At 32.1% G+C, this 19,895-nt stretch overlaps 1 protein-coding gene and 1 long non-coding RNA gene across 2 annotated transcripts; one reads left to right on the top strand and one right to left on the bottom strand.

Annotated features, from left to right (window-relative positions):
- The first annotated feature begins 4,538 nt into the window (after nucleotides 1–4,538).
- On the top strand, nucleotides 4,539–7,544 carry LOC146946591 (uncharacterized). Its single transcript, XR_015026775.1, has 4 exons — nucleotides 4,539–5,355; nucleotides 6,201–6,368; nucleotides 6,833–6,994; nucleotides 7,464–7,544. It is a non-coding gene; the product is annotated as an uncharacterized LOC146946591 (long non-coding RNA).
- A 1,819-nt stretch (nucleotides 7,545–9,363) lies between these two features.
- LOC146946590 (uncharacterized) lies at nucleotides 9,364–12,720 on the bottom strand. Its single transcript, XM_085744598.1, has one exon. It carries the CDS (start codon nucleotides 12,648–12,650, stop codon nucleotides 9,528–9,530), a length of 3,123 nt encoding a protein of 1,040 aa, XP_085600724.1. The 5' UTR covers nucleotides 12,651–12,720; the 3' UTR covers nucleotides 9,364–9,527.
- Nucleotides 12,721–19,895: the final 7,175 nt, after the last annotated feature.

The following is a 19,895-nucleotide window of genomic DNA, read 5'->3' as shown; positions in this document are numbered from 1 at the left end:
GAAAAAAAAATTTGAGAGAATAATGTGGAGATCCTAACCATTGATCTCCACATTATCAATGGTTAAAATTAATGGTAGGTTCGAACCATTGATGGTCAAAATCTCCACATTATTTCCTCAAGTTTTTTTTTCGATCAAAAGAATCCACTCTCTCAAATAAAATGGTTGCTAAGACATAATTTAGTCCATCGAGCTAAAATAAAGGGTGTGGATGTGGATTAATTTTTTTAAATCTTTAAACTTACTCTTGAGAAGATCTGAAATACTAATCCTATTGCCTCCTTGCACCGAAATGAATCATGAAAAATGACATTAAATGCACTTATTTTAAAAAAATTCAAAACAATTTGATAAATGAGTAATTCTATTAGAATTCAAATCAAAATATTGGCCCAATAATTCAAAAAGTTATTTGTTTTTGAATTTGCTTAAAAATCTAATATATACATTATTTCGCTAAAATTGAATTAATAAATTATAGGTGGAACGATTCAGACTTTACTTACATTCTGATCGAACTCTAAATTATTAAGATCCCTTCCTCTATAAATTGGAGGGTTAACAAATAAATATGAAGGAAATAAATTTATATTCTAACAGATGAAAAGTAATTAATTGATTGTTTTGATACACTACAAAACCTAAAAATATATGTACAGTAAACAATAATTTATTTGGTTAAAAAAATATACGGTAGTTTAACTCATTAATTTAAATAAATCAATATACATTAATATTTACATCACAATTAGTTGATTTATAATGTCCCCTATTAATCAAGACATAAATAGTCATTTAGTGAATCATTATCACTCATTTCATATATCAAACATTAATCATTATGTCAATGAATGACTACTTATGTTTTGATTAATGAGAGAAATTACAAGTCAGCTAATTGTGTGTTATATGTTAATGTGTATTTATTTATTTAAAGTAATGAGTTAAATTATTGTTTATTTTTTTAATCAAGTAATGAGTAAAATATCACCCTTATCGGAGGAATTGTCATTTAGATTTCCTTACCTTTCAAATTTAAAACCTTATTTCCTTTATTTGCATTTCCATGTATTTCATCTACAACACACTAAAATTTGTAATTTTGTTTTGGAAACATATATGTAAGTAATTTTTCACCCATCAAATTACTCCCTTAAATTATCAATCATAAAAATGTCAAATGAACATGCATTTTGTCAACTCAACGTAAAACATTAACATTGTGAAGGAATTTGAAATAATATAAAAACAATTAAAATAATTTTTTAATGTTTAATATAAAAAATTAAGAAAATTACATCTAAAAGCAAACAAAATATTTCATCAAATGTACGGAATTCTTAGAGATCCTAAAATGGGTTGTATCGTCTTATTTGGCTAAGAGAAACATCATAAATAAAAACGACACATCATCTTCATCTAAAACCTTAAGACGTTAATCTAATTTTCATTTCACTTATATGTTGTTCAATATTTACTCTCTCATCCAATGCAGAAGTTTAACTCACATGATGCACTGAAAGATCTCTCTTAAGTGTAAGACTCATTGTGCCTCTCATAAGGTGAAATAACTAAATAAGGTAAAAAGCACAACATGATAAAAAAGGTGGGTTGGTATTAGTTTTATAGAGCAATTTTTTTGCTCATTTCTTTCATGGGAAGAGAGAAAATAAATTAGAAAAAAAAAAGAAGAAAAAAGAATTTTAACATGGGAGAAATGATGAGGGAAAGAGTGGGTTTTTTAGAATTTTATTGGTTTGTTAAAGGAGTTGAAGATTAATTCGTAATTATGTTACCAAAATATAGGCTCATTAAAAAATGCTACAATAATTGAAAACGTCTCATTGGCATGTATTTTGTCAAATCAACATAACACATCTAAGTTTTATACTTTATCAAATCCCACCAAATTCTACAATGGGTTGAATCATCAAGGTAGACTAAGAGAAACCACACAAGTGAGATTGACATCACACTATCACCCAAAATCTTAAGGCATTAAACATATTGGTCATCTCACTTATATGTTTCTCAACATCTATTCTTTCATCCAATGTAGAACTTTATGTCTTAATTGACACATTATCATATCTTCCTTAAGCATGAGATTCTTTATGTCTATGATCTGAAGACATAGTCTAATAAGGTCAGTCAAAGATACAACGTGGTAAAAAAATGTGTGTTGATGGTGATTTTATATAAGGGGGGTTTATATTCCTTTCTTTCATGAAATGAAAGAGAAAATTAAAAGGAAAAAAATATGAAAAAGAAAATATAACATGAGAGAAATGATAAAAGAAAAAAGTAGTGTATTTTGTTCGTGGAAGTATTGAGAGTAAAGTGAGTTACCAATACTTTTATGGGTTAGTTGAAGAAGTTTGAGATTTATGAGTAATTATTCATCAAAAAATAGACTCAATCAAACAAATGTCACATTATTTTAAAACAACTAATAACCATAAATTTTGTTAACTCAGCATAACACATTCATATTTTTCTATTGTGAGGTCTCACCAAAGACCAAAAGTTAAGGTATTTGAAATAATAAAGGTTGGGACTAAAAAACTTTTTTCAATATAAAAAATTAAACAAATGACATCCAAAAACTAAAAAAAAAATCATCACAATGTTCGGAGTTTTGATGGATCCTGCAATGAATTGCATCATCACATTTGATTAAGCGAAATCCCACAAGTGAGATTGAAACCACATCTTTACCCGAAACTTTAAAAAATTATGTATATTGGTCATCTCACTTCTATATTTCTCAATATATAATCTTGCATCTAATGTAAAAATTTAACTCACACATGACACATTAATCTTTCTCCCTTAAATATGAGATTCTTAATGTTTGTAATATGTTGAGATAGCCCGATAAGATCAGAGACACACTATGGTAAAAAAATATGGGTTAGTAGCGGTTTAATAGATGGATGTCTTTGTTTCTTTTCTTTCTTGAGAAAAGAGAAAGTAAATTATAAAAAGAAAAAAGATGAAAAAGAAATTTGAAAATGAAAGAAATGATACCGGAAAAAACTAAGTAGTGTGTATGTTATCTGTAGAAGTGAAGAAAATATTGATGGGTAATTATGCTACAAAAATATTAGACTAAAAAAATTCACATCGATTTAAAATGTCTAATAAACACATGTTTTATGACCTCAGCAGATCATATCTACATTCTTTCATTGTCAGATCCGATCAAAGATCAAAAATGATTGAATTTGAAATAATAGAGGTTGATAAAAAAATTGAATGAAAGCGAATGATATCTAAAATCTAAAATTTAAGATAAAATATTAAACAAATGATGTCCACAAATTAGCAAAACAAATCATCATATTTCTGGGACTTCCTTGGGTGTGTACATTGGGTTGTATCATCTCACTAGGATAATATGAACCACACAAATAAGGTTTACATCACATGTCCATCCAATATCTTAAAACATTATGTATATGTGTCATCTGACTTATATGTTGTTCAACATTCTTGCATACAATGTAAAATTTTAACCCACACTTGACACTCTCGCTCCCCCATAATGTTGAACCGAAATATGATACCATGATTGGTCCTTCTAGAGCAGGCAACACATGTGTGGATTGACTTCTTGGAGAAATAGCATCCACGCAAGTAAGAATGATACCACATCATCATCCAAAATTTTAAAGTTTAAGTATATCAGTTTTTTTTAACTTATTTGTTGTTCAACCTCCACTCTTTTATCCAATGTCGGGATTTAAGCCGTTAACGGACACTCTTTTTGAGGGAAGCCTTTAAGTGACACTTGATACATAACAATATTCTCCTCCTCAAGTATGACGAAATTTTAGCCGGTGTTATATGGGAATGTAATGTTGTTTTTAGTTTTACGCCATAAACCTACCCTAACTATTAGTAGTGTTGGTGATATATATATATATATATATATATATTAAGTTTATTAAGTTCCCGTAGACTTAACTCAGTTGGTAGTGATAATTCATTATATATGCAGTGGTCAAGCTCGAAACTCGGACACCACAGTTATCAATAGTTATGAATAATCAATTGCATGTACAAGATGAACAATAACCGACGAGACAGAAAAACAAGCGTATGATATTGTATATAGGAAGAACAAAAAAAATCCATATCTCCATATTTAATTTTGTTTTGTTTTTGGATTAATCCATTTATTATCAATATGCATATTAAAAATATTTGCTTAATTTTAGTCATCCATGTAAAATATTCCCGTGTTAAAGATTAATATTTCAGCATTACATCCGTTAAATTATTGTTGTTTAACAATACAAAAATCAAAATAAATATATACACGTTAATATTTAATTAAAAATACGATAACGATTTTTATGTGATAAAAAAAAGTTGGAAATCTAGCCCGTGCTTGGCACGGGTCCACATACTAGTAGAAATCTATAATAATTTTGGCTATTTAAGAACTTGTACTTCATCTATTACAATCATTAATGAAATTTCAAATTAGTCGGTCTCTTCTTTATCTCTCAAATCTTAGGAAAGCCCTCAATGTCCTTTAACTCATAGAATCTTAATCACTAACAGAGAACATGGTCACCTTCCTTGACAGACGCTGCAATCCAATTCCCAGATTTTTCTGGCGATGCAGGACAGCTAACACCATTCTAGAATTAAGCCGGGAGGTCTTCTTTGGGACGAGAACTCTGGCGAAAGTCTCGGACGAAGGAAATTTTTCTCAAGGAAGATGCGGTTCAAGGTTTGAATCAAACGCTTAGCCATTTGATATTAGGATTAGTGTTAGGGGTTTTGGGTTGAATTGAATGGGTTCCGCAACTTGTAGTCTTTGCTAGGCGTGGACCATGGTTGGTGTGAAGCGATTATGGTATGAATTCAACAAAGATTAATTTGTAGGGGCAATGTCTTGATATGCAAATCATGGATTGGAAATTCAAGGATGGATTATACTCTGAATACACTACAACAAAATGTAGCATTTGCTACCAATATTTTACTAACAACTAAATTGGTAGCAAATCTCAATTAAATATACCCTTGTTTTACCGAAATACACTATTTTACTGTAGTCACATTTTTTTTTTTTTACAAACTCATTCATCGTTGTTCTTCAAACTCATTCCCATGAAATCAATTTAGGAAATAGGACAATTGGAATCCCTAATCTATTGAATCGTTGTTCCTCATAATCAGAATTCGTTCATCCCTGAATTCCTAATTGCTCATTCGCACTATCACTCACTGGTTCTCGATCTCAATCTGAATAATCAGAATCGCTCCATCAGCATCAGAATCGATTTCACTGGTTCATTTCGCTTCTTCGCCGCACTTTGGCATTCGCCGCAATCCAAGGTATTGAATTTTCTTGGATTTTTGTGTTATTATGATATGACATGATGTTAAGTCCATTGTGATTAAGAAACTCAATTTCTTGGTTTAAATTTTGCAATTTATCATGTGTAGTTTGTTAGGTTTGTGTTTGATTTTGGATTTTCGTGTTAATATAGTATGCTTCTGTAAACTCATTCTTTACATTGCCTAATTACTTATTTCTAGATGAGATATGGAAAGGTTTTCTTAGTTTAGAAATAAGATTCATAGGTTGAAATGGATAAACGCAACCTAAGATAAACAACTTATTATCCCAGTTTGCTACTAATATTAGAAAACCATTAGAAGGGAAATAATCTACTATCTTAGTGGTGTAAATTTAGCAGCTTGTATCTTAGATTGTAAACTACTAATATTTGAACTAGCAAATCAATGATTTAGTACCTGGGATATTGGTTGTAATATGCTTATAATTATGTGCTCTATTTTGATGTCAAAATATTAACTTTGAAAATTTCATAAACACTTTCAATGTCGTTAATTATATAATTGTTGCAAGTGTAAATTTGAGTTATTTTGCTGCAAATAGTTTCCTGCACTACACAGACAATATAAATTGGCTTAGAGCTTTTCTTTGCCGCCCATCACAGTGAAAATCATTAGAAAATATATCCATCAAAACATGCTATGTAGACTTTGTAGTTTTAGTTGACGTAGTTACTAGTTAGTGTCTATGTGTGGCATTTGCTTCTTCGTTAGGGCCTGTTTCGATAAACAACTTATTTGGAGCTTATACTACAAGCACTTCTCGTGATAAGCGCTTATGTATAGATTGAAGGTCGGTTTGTTGATATAGTAGTTGAAAGTGTCTGCAGCAGGAATCAAAATTGATGCAGGATTGGCAAAGAAATTTGTTAAATGAGAGAGAAGGATTTGGCGATTTGAAAAAGTTTTTGCTTGTTTAGATCGAAGGAAAAGCTTTCTCGTCAGAGTCTATTACCAGCTAAGCACAACGATTATCACTCTCTTCTAAGGCAAGTTTACTTGGACTTGGTTTTCTAACTGCATTAATTGCATTTGATGTCAAGGTAAGTATAGTAATGAGAGTTCATTTTCATATCCTACTTTTAATCCTTCAAAATTTGGTAACTGCCACATTTCAGCGTAATTTATTGATTATGATATATCAATTTTTTTTTTTGCTTTTGTTATCTCATTGTAGTTGGTTGATGATAGATGACTGTGAGAGATTTTTACGTGTAATGTTAGGATTAATCTTGTTAGTTGTCACTATAGTTGCAGTATTCCATGTAAAGACAGAATGTTCTCTATATTGCACAATTTTTATATTTATCTATTTACTTGAGGATTTAGTCCTTTTAATAAAATTAGTACTAAAGTAACTTTTAATTCTCTTTGATTTAATTCGATATCTAGGTTAAATTTATACTGTATTTGAATTCATATTGAGTATTTTGTTCTTTCAAATGAGATATAGATTGAAGAGATATTGAGCCAAGAGCTTCTTGAATCTTGACCCTCAAAAGCATTGGTTTGATGGGATTGATTTCTCAGGCTGTTTGCAATGGTGATAGGCATGTAATTGGGTGAGCCAAGAGTTTATTGAATCTTGATGTCCAAAACAATTATGCCAAGAGAGGTAATGTTAAGTTGCTTTGGAAGCATTTCTTCACTCTTAATTACAAATAAAAAAATGAAAAGAAAGAAAATGACCAAACAAAGTTAGCTTGTTTTAAGTAAATTTCAACCATACTTTTGTTATAACAATATCAGAGTTACACACTTATATTGTTGTGCATGATGAACTAGGTATTATGCTTATTTTTGATGAAATATTGTTCTTATATGCATGTCAAATTTATAATGTATGCTACTGTTTTGGGTGCCAAATTTATAATCTATGCTACCTGTTGCACTATGTCCTGACTCATACTAAAATTCAAGGTGCATATATTACTTGTTTTGTAGGAAACATTTATCTTGAAATTCTGATGATTTTGTTGGTCAAATTAGTATTTGTGTTAGGTATTTTGAACACTAATTTGACGAGTAAAATCACTTTTTCTTTTTCTCTTTTTCCCTGCCTTGATCTCAATTTTATATATCAGCTATTGAGATTCTCTCTGAGGGGTATGAGATTATAAGTTTCAGAGGTCGAGGTCAATAACATTTCAACATGGTTTCTTGACAGGAAGACGTAATGACTGTCTTTCAATTTGATGAAGAATTGGTGAAATTTCATATTTATGTAATTTTTGTGTCTTAGCTGATTGTGGTACTAATTTTTATCAAACTTGTTTGTTGAGAACATTCTACGGTCTGTTCCTTAATTAGAAGTGGACGTTGGTTGCTCTGCTTATATGTGGCTGCATATTAAATTTCTGTTTGTTATTTGCCAACTGAAGTTTGTTAAATTTGGTAACCATGTTGAATTTTCCATTATCTTTTTATCATGTGATTAAGAACAATTGAGATAGACATGTATGCATTGTTTTTATCCTATTTTCTATTACCATTCTTTTTTCTGTATGTGGTTAGATTTTTCATGGCCATGTCCTCATATCTACTCCATTACACCCTTCCTATGTCACCAGAAAGAATAAACAAAACAACTTACATTGATTCTGATCACATTGATCTCAATGTTGCAGCTGCTGCTAGTTTAACCGTGGCAGATGCTCTGCCAAAGTAAGCAATGTAGTGGCAGTTGCATTGCAAATGCTGCAACTCAGGCATTGCTGCGAGACTTGATGACAAATGCAGGAACTTTTAGTGGCCTCAAGGTATGCTCTATCTTCTCCCATCTTTCCCAGCATTGTTTGTTATATTTTTTTTTTTTTTTTTTTTTTGGTTTTGTGCTCCAAAACTTCTGTTGTTTTATTCCTTGGTATCTTCTTATATATATTTAGTTACTTGGAGGAAGTTGAGGACAATAGTAAGCTTCTATATTGTTTACAAGGGTTTGACTTAATTTTTTTTCTTTCTATCATTAGTATTTTGTTACTCTTTCTTCCTATCATTCAACAAAGGAATGAAATAGGAGCTCAGGTTATTGTGATGATCACCTTGATCTTCTATCTAATGGGAATAATACTTTCTGTGTAGACTATGCTGTTAGATTTCATAGACATTGTAAGGAAGCTCATTCCAATCACAAAAGTACGTGTATGCAAAAGCAATAAGGTGAGAATAATAGAGAATTTGGATAAATCAGCTTGGTATGTTTTCTGCATAATTAATTAGTTCTCTTTAACAAGATTAAGGTGAGAATAATAGAGAATTTTTTGCTTTCTTGAATAGAGAATAATAGACGATAATATGCTTTCTTAAATTGAGTCCTAATGTTGGTGGTGGCAAAGAAGAGAATCAGCTTAGTCTGGCCAAAAGGCACTCACTCTTGTCAGAACTGGTATGTTCCTCTAGCATTTATTTTTTCGTTTTTGTTCACAATCTTCGATTTGCCTAAGCTACGTATTTAAGAAAGAGTTGTATGGAATTCTGTTATTTTCTGTTAGGACATTATATTTTCTGTTATTTGTGTATGGAATTCTGAGATAGAATAATACAAGAGAAAATTATGAAAGAGTTGTATACCCAGAAAACAATTAAAAAAACCAAGCTGTGTATTTAGATAGTTGGCATTGTTTAGTGTTAAATCTGTAATGTATGCTCAGAAATTAATTTGGAAATCCCAACTGATTAAGTGCAAACTCAACATGTGGCGTCTGAATTAAATTCTGAACCAGGGAAAGAGATGTTCTAGTTATAATAATATCATCAATGTAGATGAGCACATATAAGTAGATTGAGCACTTTTGAGAAGATTAGAAATGTATCACAGTATCTGGACTTAACTGTAAGTAATGCTTGGTAAGCCTTTCATACCATTCCCGCGGAGCCTGGACAAGGCCATAAATGACTTAATTTGATTTTCATAACAACTGTTTAGAGATCACAACTCAATAAGATTAGAGATCACAAAATCAATAAGATTGCAATCCTTTTACCTTTTCTTTGTGTTTATCACCATCTGAATTTCATTTCATTTTGCTAGGCCTCTAAGCAAGATTTACATTATTGGTGACTAGTTAAACTTCATTCCACACTTTATAAGGTGAGGGACGTCCCTTGCTCATAAGGCGAGGGACGTCCCTTGAAATATTCATGTTTCACTAATCAATACGGTTTCCCATACATCTTTTCTTTATCCTGCGCACTACCCTATCAATGAAATTAAAGTAAGCATCCCTCCGACCCTTCTTCAACAAGAAAACTCCAATAAAAACCCAAAAGCCAGTAGCAAATCCAATTGCTACAACAAAATAAAACCACAGTTTCTCAGCCCTATCATGCTTACCATCATCATCTCCACTTTCATCTCTATTATCAACATGGCAACGATTCAACAATGGTGCACCACAAAGATTGTTGCCAACATAAATAGATGGATCATTAAATGTTAAAAACTGGTTTCCTTGTGGAATTGGTCCTGAAAGGTTGTTGTAGGACAAGTTTAGTACAGATAGGAAAGTTAAACTAGACATGGTGTGTGGAATTGAGCCTGAAAGTTGACCCTGAGAGAGGTCCAACGATTCAAGTGACTTCATGTCCCCTATGGCTGTAGGAATTTCACCTGACAAATGATTGTGTGACAGATTTAGGCCTCGTAAAGCAGTGAGAAGAGTTATTTCTCTAGGAATAGGACCACTCAAACTGTTGTTCGATAAATCCACATTGGCCACAAATTTCAAATTTCTTGTATAATGATCTTCTCTTCCTTTAATGACCTGGCTGACATCTTGTTCATACCATTCAATATATGTCGACTCACTGGGTGCTAAGGAAACAGATGGTTTCCATCCTTGAATCATTGCTGTAAAATTCCCAACGCAGTGTGGGATTGACCCCATCAACATGTTGTTGGATAGATCCACGATTTGCAAAGCTGAAAGTTTGCAAAGATGTGATGGAATGTAACCTTGGAACTTGTTTTGTCTTAACCTTAGAATCTGCATTAGGGAGAAAATGTCACCTATCCATGAAGGTATAGTTCCTGACATTTGATTCTCTCCAATATCTAAGATTAACAGTTGTTTTAAATTTCTCATGAATGATGGAAACTCCCCATGAAGATTGTTATTATTCAAATGCAGCCATAGCAAAGTTGAAAGCTGACCGAACGAGCTTGGAATAATACCTGATAATTTGTTCGATGAAAGATTTATCTCGTTCAATCTTTGAGTTGAATTCCAACAATCAGGAATGTTGCCAATTAATTTGTTCACTGAAAGGTCAAGATTGTACAGAGAGTTGATTTTGCAGATTGAATTTGGAACGGAGTCATTTATGAGGTTGTGTCCAAGAAGCAAGTGAGTAAGATTGGGCAATCTATGAGCAATATTTTGGGGAAGTGACCCAGTGATATGGTTATTGGTGAGATTCACATAGGCTAGTGAATTGGGAAATTTTATTTCAGAAAATATGCCTTCCAAATTGTTGAGAGACAAGTCTAAATTGCGCAGGTTCAAAAGTTGACCAAAACTATCAGGAAATTTCCCATGCAATTTATTTTGACTAAGATAGTGGGTTTGCAAATTTGAAAGTCGACCAATATTTTGTGGGATTGTGCCATTCAGAGAGTTTTCTGACACATCAAGGTTTTCTAGGCTGACTAGCTGCTCAAGACTCCTAGGAATGACACCATAAAAATGATTAGAAGAAATAATCAAGGTGTTTAGACTGATGAATTGTCCAATACAATTAGGAAGATATCCAGTTAAATTATTATTGTTCAGAATCAAATACTTTAGATTGGCAAGTGCTGTTATACTACAAGGAAGACCCCCAAACAAGTGGTTATTTGATAGGTCCAAGTGGGTTAGATTTCCCAGTTTTCCTACGGAGTTTGGAATAGTTCCATTCAAGTAATTGTTACCAAGGTTTAAATATTTCAAATTTGACAATTTTCCAAAAATATTTGGAATAGGACCATGGAAAAAACTTGAATGAAGTGTGAGGGTTACCATATTTTCAAGTTGCCCCAACCATGTTGGCAGCTGATCATTGAAATTGTTGTTGGTCAAGTCAAGTTCCTTTAAACCAGATCCGTTGCATCCTGCAGATTCTAAATTACCGACGAGTGCATCTCCTTGAAGTCTGTTTCCAGACAAATCTAGTGACAGAAGCTGACACATATTTCCTAGCATTGTTGGTATAGAACCCTCAATATGGTTCACATGATTCCATGAAATATTGAGGTACAAAAGACTCTCTAACCCACCTAACCATAATGGAACAGATTCAATTTTGTTTTGGGAAAGGTCAAGCGATGCCAAGGAAGTCAAATTTCTAAGAGCTGATGGAACTGAACCGTTAAGAGCATTGCTTCCAAGATAAAGAGAGTCAAGTTTGGCACAATTACTCAACCAAATTGGAACTGTACTAAAATTATTGTTAGAAAGGTCAATAGTTTCAAGTGAAGTCATGTTTCTAAAAGCATTCAGATCTGGACCATCAAGTCCATTATCTGCAAGATTGAGTGACTCAATACTAGAAAAATTTGTGTAACTATCAAGTTGTTGATCATGACTGTGCATCTTGGTAATGCTGCAGTTCATCAATTCTAATTCTAGCAAAGAAGGAAGCATGGTAATTACCTTGAATAAATTTTGTGCCCTCCCAAGAAAAACATCACTCAGGTAAAGGTTTTGGAGCAATGAAAGTTTTGAAACCCAATTGACATCATCAGAGTGTAAATAAGAATTGAAACTGAGATCAAGAAAGTACAATTTTGTGAGGTTTCCAAGGTTATTTGGGATGATACCACTCAAATGGGAATCAGAGATAGAAAGGAATTCTAACTGATTCATAAAATGGATAAATGTTGGTATTGGACTTGAACTGAAATTGTTTCCACTAAGGTCTAAATAACTAAGATATATAAAATTTGAAAGAGAAGGATGGATTTCTGGAGCTTCAAGCTTATTTTTTGAGAATGAACAGTTTGGTTGATAATCTACTCCTCTTTGTGGGTAGCATGGATTCCTAAGGTCAATTTTGACAACATGTCCTGTAATGTTGCTGCAACTTACACCTTTCCATTTGCAACAGTCATTTCCTTCCCAAGAGGAAAGTCTTAATGATGTATCATTAAAGCTTCCTTTGAATGCTAAAAGAGCTTGCCTCTCTTGTTCTATGCAACCAAATGATGAATGGCTACTAGAACATAGTAACATGAAACATGTGCTCAAAAGGGTAACAGCAACAAAAGCAGAACAATTTTGGTTTCTATGCATATTTGAGGGAAGTGAATGAAGCAAAGCTGCAAGAAGGGTGGGGCGGTTGTGTTATTTTGCCAAGTTAGTGGTTTTTTTTTTATATATTTTTATTTTGCCAAGTTAGTGGTTGTGTTATTTTGCCAAGTTAGCGGTTCGTGTTCTTTGGCTACTTGTTGCCTACCAAGTAGGACTTTTTAATTCCTTTAAAAAAAAAAAAATAGGATTTCTAATTGTAAATAAAAAAAAGTCGGGTGGCCACAATGGATACTAAACTTACTTAGGGCATCTCGTGTTATTTTGCCAAGTTAGTGTTTTTTTCTTCCCTTTTTTGTGTGCCAATGAGCCATGTTCGTGCTGTATTTCCCTTTGGTCAAGTTGTATAAAGACATGTCACGTCATTTCTGGTTGTTGCCTACCAAGTAAGACTTCTAAATTATTATTTTTTTAAAGTAAAAGAATTCAAATTCAAATGTAATAAATACACAAATTTTTTTCTTTCAATAAGCACAACTTAGTTGATACTTTCAAGAACAATATTATACAGAAGTTGGGGTTCAATATTCTAGCTTAGAATTAAAAAATAATAATATAACGTATAATGTTAAATGTAATAAAATATTTAGCAGGAGACTGAGTTCGATATTATAGCTAAGGTCATATCCTCAAGACATAAGAGTTCGATATTCTAGCTTAGACCTAGTAAGACGTCGGTAAAGATTTGTAATAAACGAAGTAGTACGCTAAGACAATCCCCAATGGAGGTCCTAAACTTTTAAGACTTGGTATCAATTAGGTACCCTTATTTGGGAGAAATTTTGTTGGGGTCTTATAAGACTCAAGGTCTTACTTAAGACCTCAATCTTAATGAGATCCAAACTTTTTTCATATTGAAAAATTGAAATGTCATGATATAATGTTATTGATAATTGATTAGTGAGCTTCATTTAAGAATTTTCTGTGAAAAGCTGGGTTGGAGGGCTTAATTGGTACTACTATTAAAAACTTATAAATGTGTGATGTGTACACATGTGACTCATTTACGTACTTAAAATTTTTAAATGGATGTCTACATTGTGGATGCTCTAAGAGTACATTAGAACCCTTTATTCAACTGATGGTCAATAAATAGGGTGCTCTACACACCAAAGTAAGATACACACTCTCGTTGAAACCTTACTGACTTGAGCGTTATAGTGTCTTTGTAAGTACACATTGGTGAAAGACAATCGTGAAACACCGCAACAACTGCTTTGCACCTCTTTTGACTAGTACTTTCGTTCCTCAACAAGACCATGATTTGATTTGATTTTTCTAAATATATGTCTTACCATGATTGTTTCTTTTCTACTTTTTAATAATACCAAATTAAAGGGGAGAGATATGTTATTTGCATGTTTCAGGAAGAGTGATTTTTAAATTTTTGCATGTTTAAGGGAGAGTGGATTTTAAAATTTTGCATATAGTGAGGGGGAGTGAATTTTAAATTCATTTTAATCATCATATCTTTCAAATACCTCCAGTCAACCGAATCATAAGCTTTCTCAAAATCGACCTTAAAAAGAATTAATTTTTTTTCATCTTTCGACCATCATCCACTAATTCATTAGCTATAAGAATATCTTTCAGGATTTGTCTACCTTAAACTAAAGCGAGACTCTAGCACAACTTTACCATCCACTTTTCTAAATCTATTTGCAGAATCCTTTGAAAATATTTTATAAAGACTTTCAACCAAAGATATAAAGCGAAAACTGACCAACCTCTGAGGTCTATCAACTTTAAGAATGAAAACAATAAATGTAACCTACAATTATGGTGATATTCAACATAAAATTTCAACACTTCCACCTTCAACAAGTCCAAAAAATATTTAGAGAGACGTATATTAATCCTTAAAGATATACACTATTGATTGTTTTTTGCGGGAATACACTATTGATTGTAGTAGTGCTAGGCTAGTATAGAAGAATTTAGCTTTGACTAGTACTACTATAGTGATGAAAAAATCGGGATTCATAACAAGTTTTCCAAGCTGGTTTTCCAAGCATTGCCATAAAAAAGCTTAATCCATGCGGCCAAAGACTTTGGGTCAACTTCTTTGAATATAAAAAAAAAAATACTTTGGGTCAACTGAGTAACGTTAGTCGTAAACGTTGAAAATGTTATGGCACCGCGCGTTTTTCATTTTTTTTTTGTGGAAAAAAAAGTATGTTAAAGGAAAGTACGTACTACGTGGTGGTGATTATATATATATATATATATATATATAGACACACACATTACATAAACTCTAAAGCTGGTATACACGAGTAATTGCTGGTCATAAATAAGAACAGTGGAGAGACAGAGATGTCTTATTATTATTATCATGTATCGGTGCTAGTTTTGTTTCTTGCAATTATCTCTCTTACTAACATTGCATGAAATCCAAATTATCAAATACATGCCAAAGCCGAGGGACCATTCATTTACCAGCAACCAACAACTGACACACAGCGACCTAGCCACAGAAAACTACCCCAATTTCCACTACCAAGAAAAATGCCCCCAACAATTCATCGCCCAGGAGTACAACACTTTCGGCCCAAAAGACCAATTCGACCGCCTACAAAGAATGTTTAAACCTTAGTGTCCTGTTTTTCGTTTCGGGTGGAAATTCGTTCTTCATTCTTGCCTGGTTTAACCAACCTTTTATATTTTTCGTTAATAACATATAACAAATGATACGTCCAGCAATAGAAAATAAATAAATATAGATCCTGGAAAGTATATGTATTATGGTGATTTAGATTTTATCATAATATTTGTAAGCATTTTATCGTTGTATACTGTTAATTTGACTGTTGTGAATTTGTTTGCAGATTCATCATTTACATTTTTAGCAATATTGATCATGTTATTGTATCTGATATATTATATCAATTTAAATAAATGAATATTATTTTGTTTTTGTCAAACAAAAAAAAAGTATGTTTATCTAAATTAGATTTTTTTTTTCTTTTGTAAACGAATTACTTTTTTTTTAGAAAGTGTACACGTGAACTCCATTTGCATTTTTATTTACATCAGATTTTTTTTTTAATTTCAAAATAATTGTGGTGTGGCAAGTTAGAGTGTGTTGTGGCAATTTAATCCACATGATTAACAAATTTTTATTTTTTTCCATAAAAAGCCATTAAACACATGGGACAGAAAAAAAATATAAGTACCATAAGCTCACCCATTATCAATGCCAATAAAACCAAGAAAAAAAATTCTAATAACCGTCCTTTGTAATTTTACAACACAAAATCATCAAACATGTACTTGTCATACCACTACACAAGCAAACCAATGTAACTTTTTTTTTTTTTAGCAGTCAAACCAATATACACCATCTGGTCACTAATATAAGCAAAAATCTACATTTTAGGTTCATTCATTTAATGATGTATGTGGTCTATAATAAAGACTATGTGCATCATTAAATGAATGAATCTAAAATGTAGATTTTTGTTTATAATAGTGACCGGAGGGTGTATATCCTAAATAAAATATTTGACTATGTTGTCGAACTCCAATGTTGGACTAAAAGGTTAGCCTTTGCTTCTTTCACTTAATGATTTCTTTTATAGGTTTAGTGATTCAAAGATGCTCATATCAGTAGATTTATCAACAATTTCAGTATACTCTGTGAGGAATGGCTTCAACCAAAATACCACGAATTCTATGACGCTTTTGATAGGTCTATTTTTTAGCATAAGATAAGCTTTTCCTATCAACAACCATACACTTAAAATCTGCGAGAAAACTGAAACCATACTCAATTATGTCACAGAGTTGAACATCAACACCAATGATATGACTATACATTTTTCTTTTCCACAAAGAAAATTGTGCAGCATCTCCATTGAAAGATTGAAGTATGGCTGAGTAAGAACTTTTATCATAGATGGAATTTGTGTTGTTGTAAATAATCATAACATAAAACCTTGTTATTGTTACCAGTACAAATATCAGAGGTAGTGCCTGAAACAAACATATTTTTCTCATAATCTTTTATGAGTTACAATGTTAAGTGTTAAGCAATCGACGAAGGGCTCTGATGCCAACTGAAGGAGAAGAAAACAAAAGAATGAGGGCATGAATTTTGTTGCCTTTTTCTACAACTTTTCTAAATGTTTATCAAAAACAGTTTAGAGTATGGACAAAAACAGAGTTATTTTCATAGTCTGAAACGGAGTACGCAGCGAAATTAAGTGAAAACACACACACACACACACACACACACACACAGAGAGTAACAGCCTGGTTTTTTTTTAGATTTATTTTAATTGTTTTTATGTGTGTTTATTTATGCTCGTATGTGATTAATTGCCTATGTGAATATTTTGAACGGGTTTGGTGCTAGAAGGGTATTTTGGTCATTTTGTGGGCAAGGGTAAATTAGTAATTTTACCATATAGAATATTGTAGTGGGTTGAGTGAGAATAGTTATTGTTATTAAGTGACTAGAAAGTGGGACAATTAATTAAGAGCCGGTGAGTAATTGTTATTTTTACCGTCAAGTGAGTTGAAACTTTGTGAATTGTTTAGTGAGTGAGTTGAGCTCATTAAGACATAAAGGGTTAAGCCCAATAGTGAGGAGCATATTTAAACTATAGTTGTGAGGAAAATTAGGTCACCTAGTATCATTTGTTCATTCTCACAAAATATTTTTAGAGAGGTAGAGATAGAAAGAGCTAGAGAGAGGGTTTTGAAGAGAGAAGAGCTTGGAGGGCAAGAAGAGGGTAGAGGCTCAAGGGTTTGGAGGTAAAGTGAAGCACTAGCTTAGATTTATGAAGATTTGAGGTAAGGGAGCTACTTTTCATTCATAATCCTTTGTATAATCTCTTTTTCTTCTCAAGTTCAAAAGTGCTTATTTGTGAAAAGTGATTATTGTGATTTTAATTGGTGAAATTTGTGCTTATGCTTTGATGTAATGTTTGGGTATGTGAATTAGATGATAATTAAGTTATTGATGATGAAATTACATGCTCAAGATATATGTGTATACTTTGTGTTTTACTCAAAAATTGATGAAATGTGATGTTGTCGATGAATTCATGATTAACTGTTGCTGTTGTTGTTATGAGATGTTGTTGTTGATGATTGATGCCATGGGTAATCATAATCATAGAGCTTGATGTGAAATTGAGTTGTTCTTGAGGGTTTTTATGAAAAATGGGTAAAATGGTGATTTTTGTTGAAATGATGTTTTGGTTCAAGTTTTATATGGATTTGAGTCCCTTTTTACGTTTATAAACATTTGGACAAACTTTGGGTACAAATTTAAGCTTAGGGGATTCAAAATTGGGATTTTGGGGTGAAAATGGAGTTTTTCCTGAGAGCTACCTGCATAGCTCGCCATGGCGAGTGATTTGGTCGTCGGGGCGAGTTGCACAGTGACAATATACCCTGTTTCGCGTTCTCGCGTCTTTTTCACACGTTTCTGTTTCGAATTGGCTTTTAGTGTAAACATGAAAATTTTAGATAATTGAGTTAGCTTTGCAGTGGCTTTAGTTTGACTTAAAAATGATTGTTAGATTTTGAGTTATGATGAAAATACTCCAAATAGGTCTTGGTAAAATTTTACGAAAATTCAGCATAACCATTTTTAAGTCAACCCAAACTTATGGTTTGTTTCCAAACTTCAAAACTTGAGTGTTAAGGAGTTCAATTAATGTGTTTAAGAGTGTTTAACCTATGATGTGACAGATCTAACTTGGTTTTGTTTTGAAAATGAATTGGTTTTGCAAAATGATACCATGAGACGAACTTGTGAATTTTATGATTCCGTCGTAATTAGTCGATGAAACGCACATGTATACTCTACTGCACTCATATGTGGTATAGGTGTATACATAGTTGAGGCATTGGATCTTGGTTGCTTGGCCTTGATTCATTTGTTTTCAATTATTTTAAAGTTGTAAAGTGAGAGACGAATTTTGTTGAAAATAATTTTTAAGACCAAATACTTGGCAAATCTTTTGTGGATAGTTTGATATGATTATATGAAGATATGTGAATGATTGCTAGGTGTTGAATATGATGTTTATCATAATGTATTGTATTTTCTCCTTTACTTGAATTGTGAGAAATTATACGAAGTTGTTGTGATGTTGGTTGATAGTTGTGATAATGATTATGTTAATGATAATGTGGTGATGACTCTTATTTGAATTGTGACTTGTTGAGTGTGTGGACGTAAATACTTGCTAATGAAATTGTTGTTGAAGTTGATCAATGTAAATGGAGGTGATCTCTTACATTGTTGTTGTTGAATATATATATATATATATGAGGTGATTTTGCATTGTCGAGTCTTTACTTGTATGTCCATGCATCATAGTCATATTGAGTCATATGTGTTGTAAAAGGGTGGTGAACTTTTACTTCGTTAAAATGTAAGACGGGTGTGAAATCTTACATATGATGTTTTTGTTGCATCATGAGGTGACGACCTTTGTTGTTGGTGACGGTACCGCATGCATCTAGAAGGGTCTAGAACATTGCATGCATTTGAGTAGTTGATAAGTCGTGTCATAATTGAATATGTGACTTGGTGAATTTGTGCTTTGATGAAATTTGGTGAATGTTGTGATTATGTGGATTGGTGTATATGTACATTGGTGGATTTTTGTTGATGATTGTGAATCTTTGAACTAGGCTCTAATTGCATGCCTTACTTGTTTGTGCTTATACACTTGGTGAATGAATTTGATGATAATTATTTTGGTACTAGTCATGAGGTGAGAATTGTATATGTATATATATGATTTGGTGATTCCTTTGATAATGATGATTGCTTGCTTATAAATTTGAAACGATGAATTGTACTTGTTGATTTAAGTATGTTAAATGAAGAATAAGGTGAGTAATCCTTTCATTGATTGATGTTGATAAATGATGAGTTTACGCCGATGACTTGATTAGAGATTGAATATGTTTGCTGTGCTATGTTAGAATTGTGATAGCAAGATATGTATGGAATGAGGGATAATATATATATATATATATATATATATATATATATATATATATATATATATATATATATATATCTGTGTGTGTGTGAGTGTGTGTGTGTGTGCGCACGTGTGTGTGTATTTTAGGAATGTTGAGTAGGGTATTTGTTATGTATGAATCCTTGAATGCTTATGTTTGTTTATGTTGATTATGATTGATGTGAAGTTAACTCCCAATGGTTTTGACCGCCTACCTGTTTGTATGAATGGGTAGATG

Source organism: Medicago sativa, chromosome 2, assembly GCF_051527215.1.
Source record: "Medicago sativa cultivar Bolivia chromosome 2, Bolivia_mono, whole genome shotgun sequence".
NCBI lineage: Eukaryota > Viridiplantae > Streptophyta > Magnoliopsida > Fabales > Fabaceae > Medicago > Medicago sativa.
Note: the sequence above shows the minus strand (reverse complement) of the source record. Positions and strands in the feature narration are given on the sequence as shown.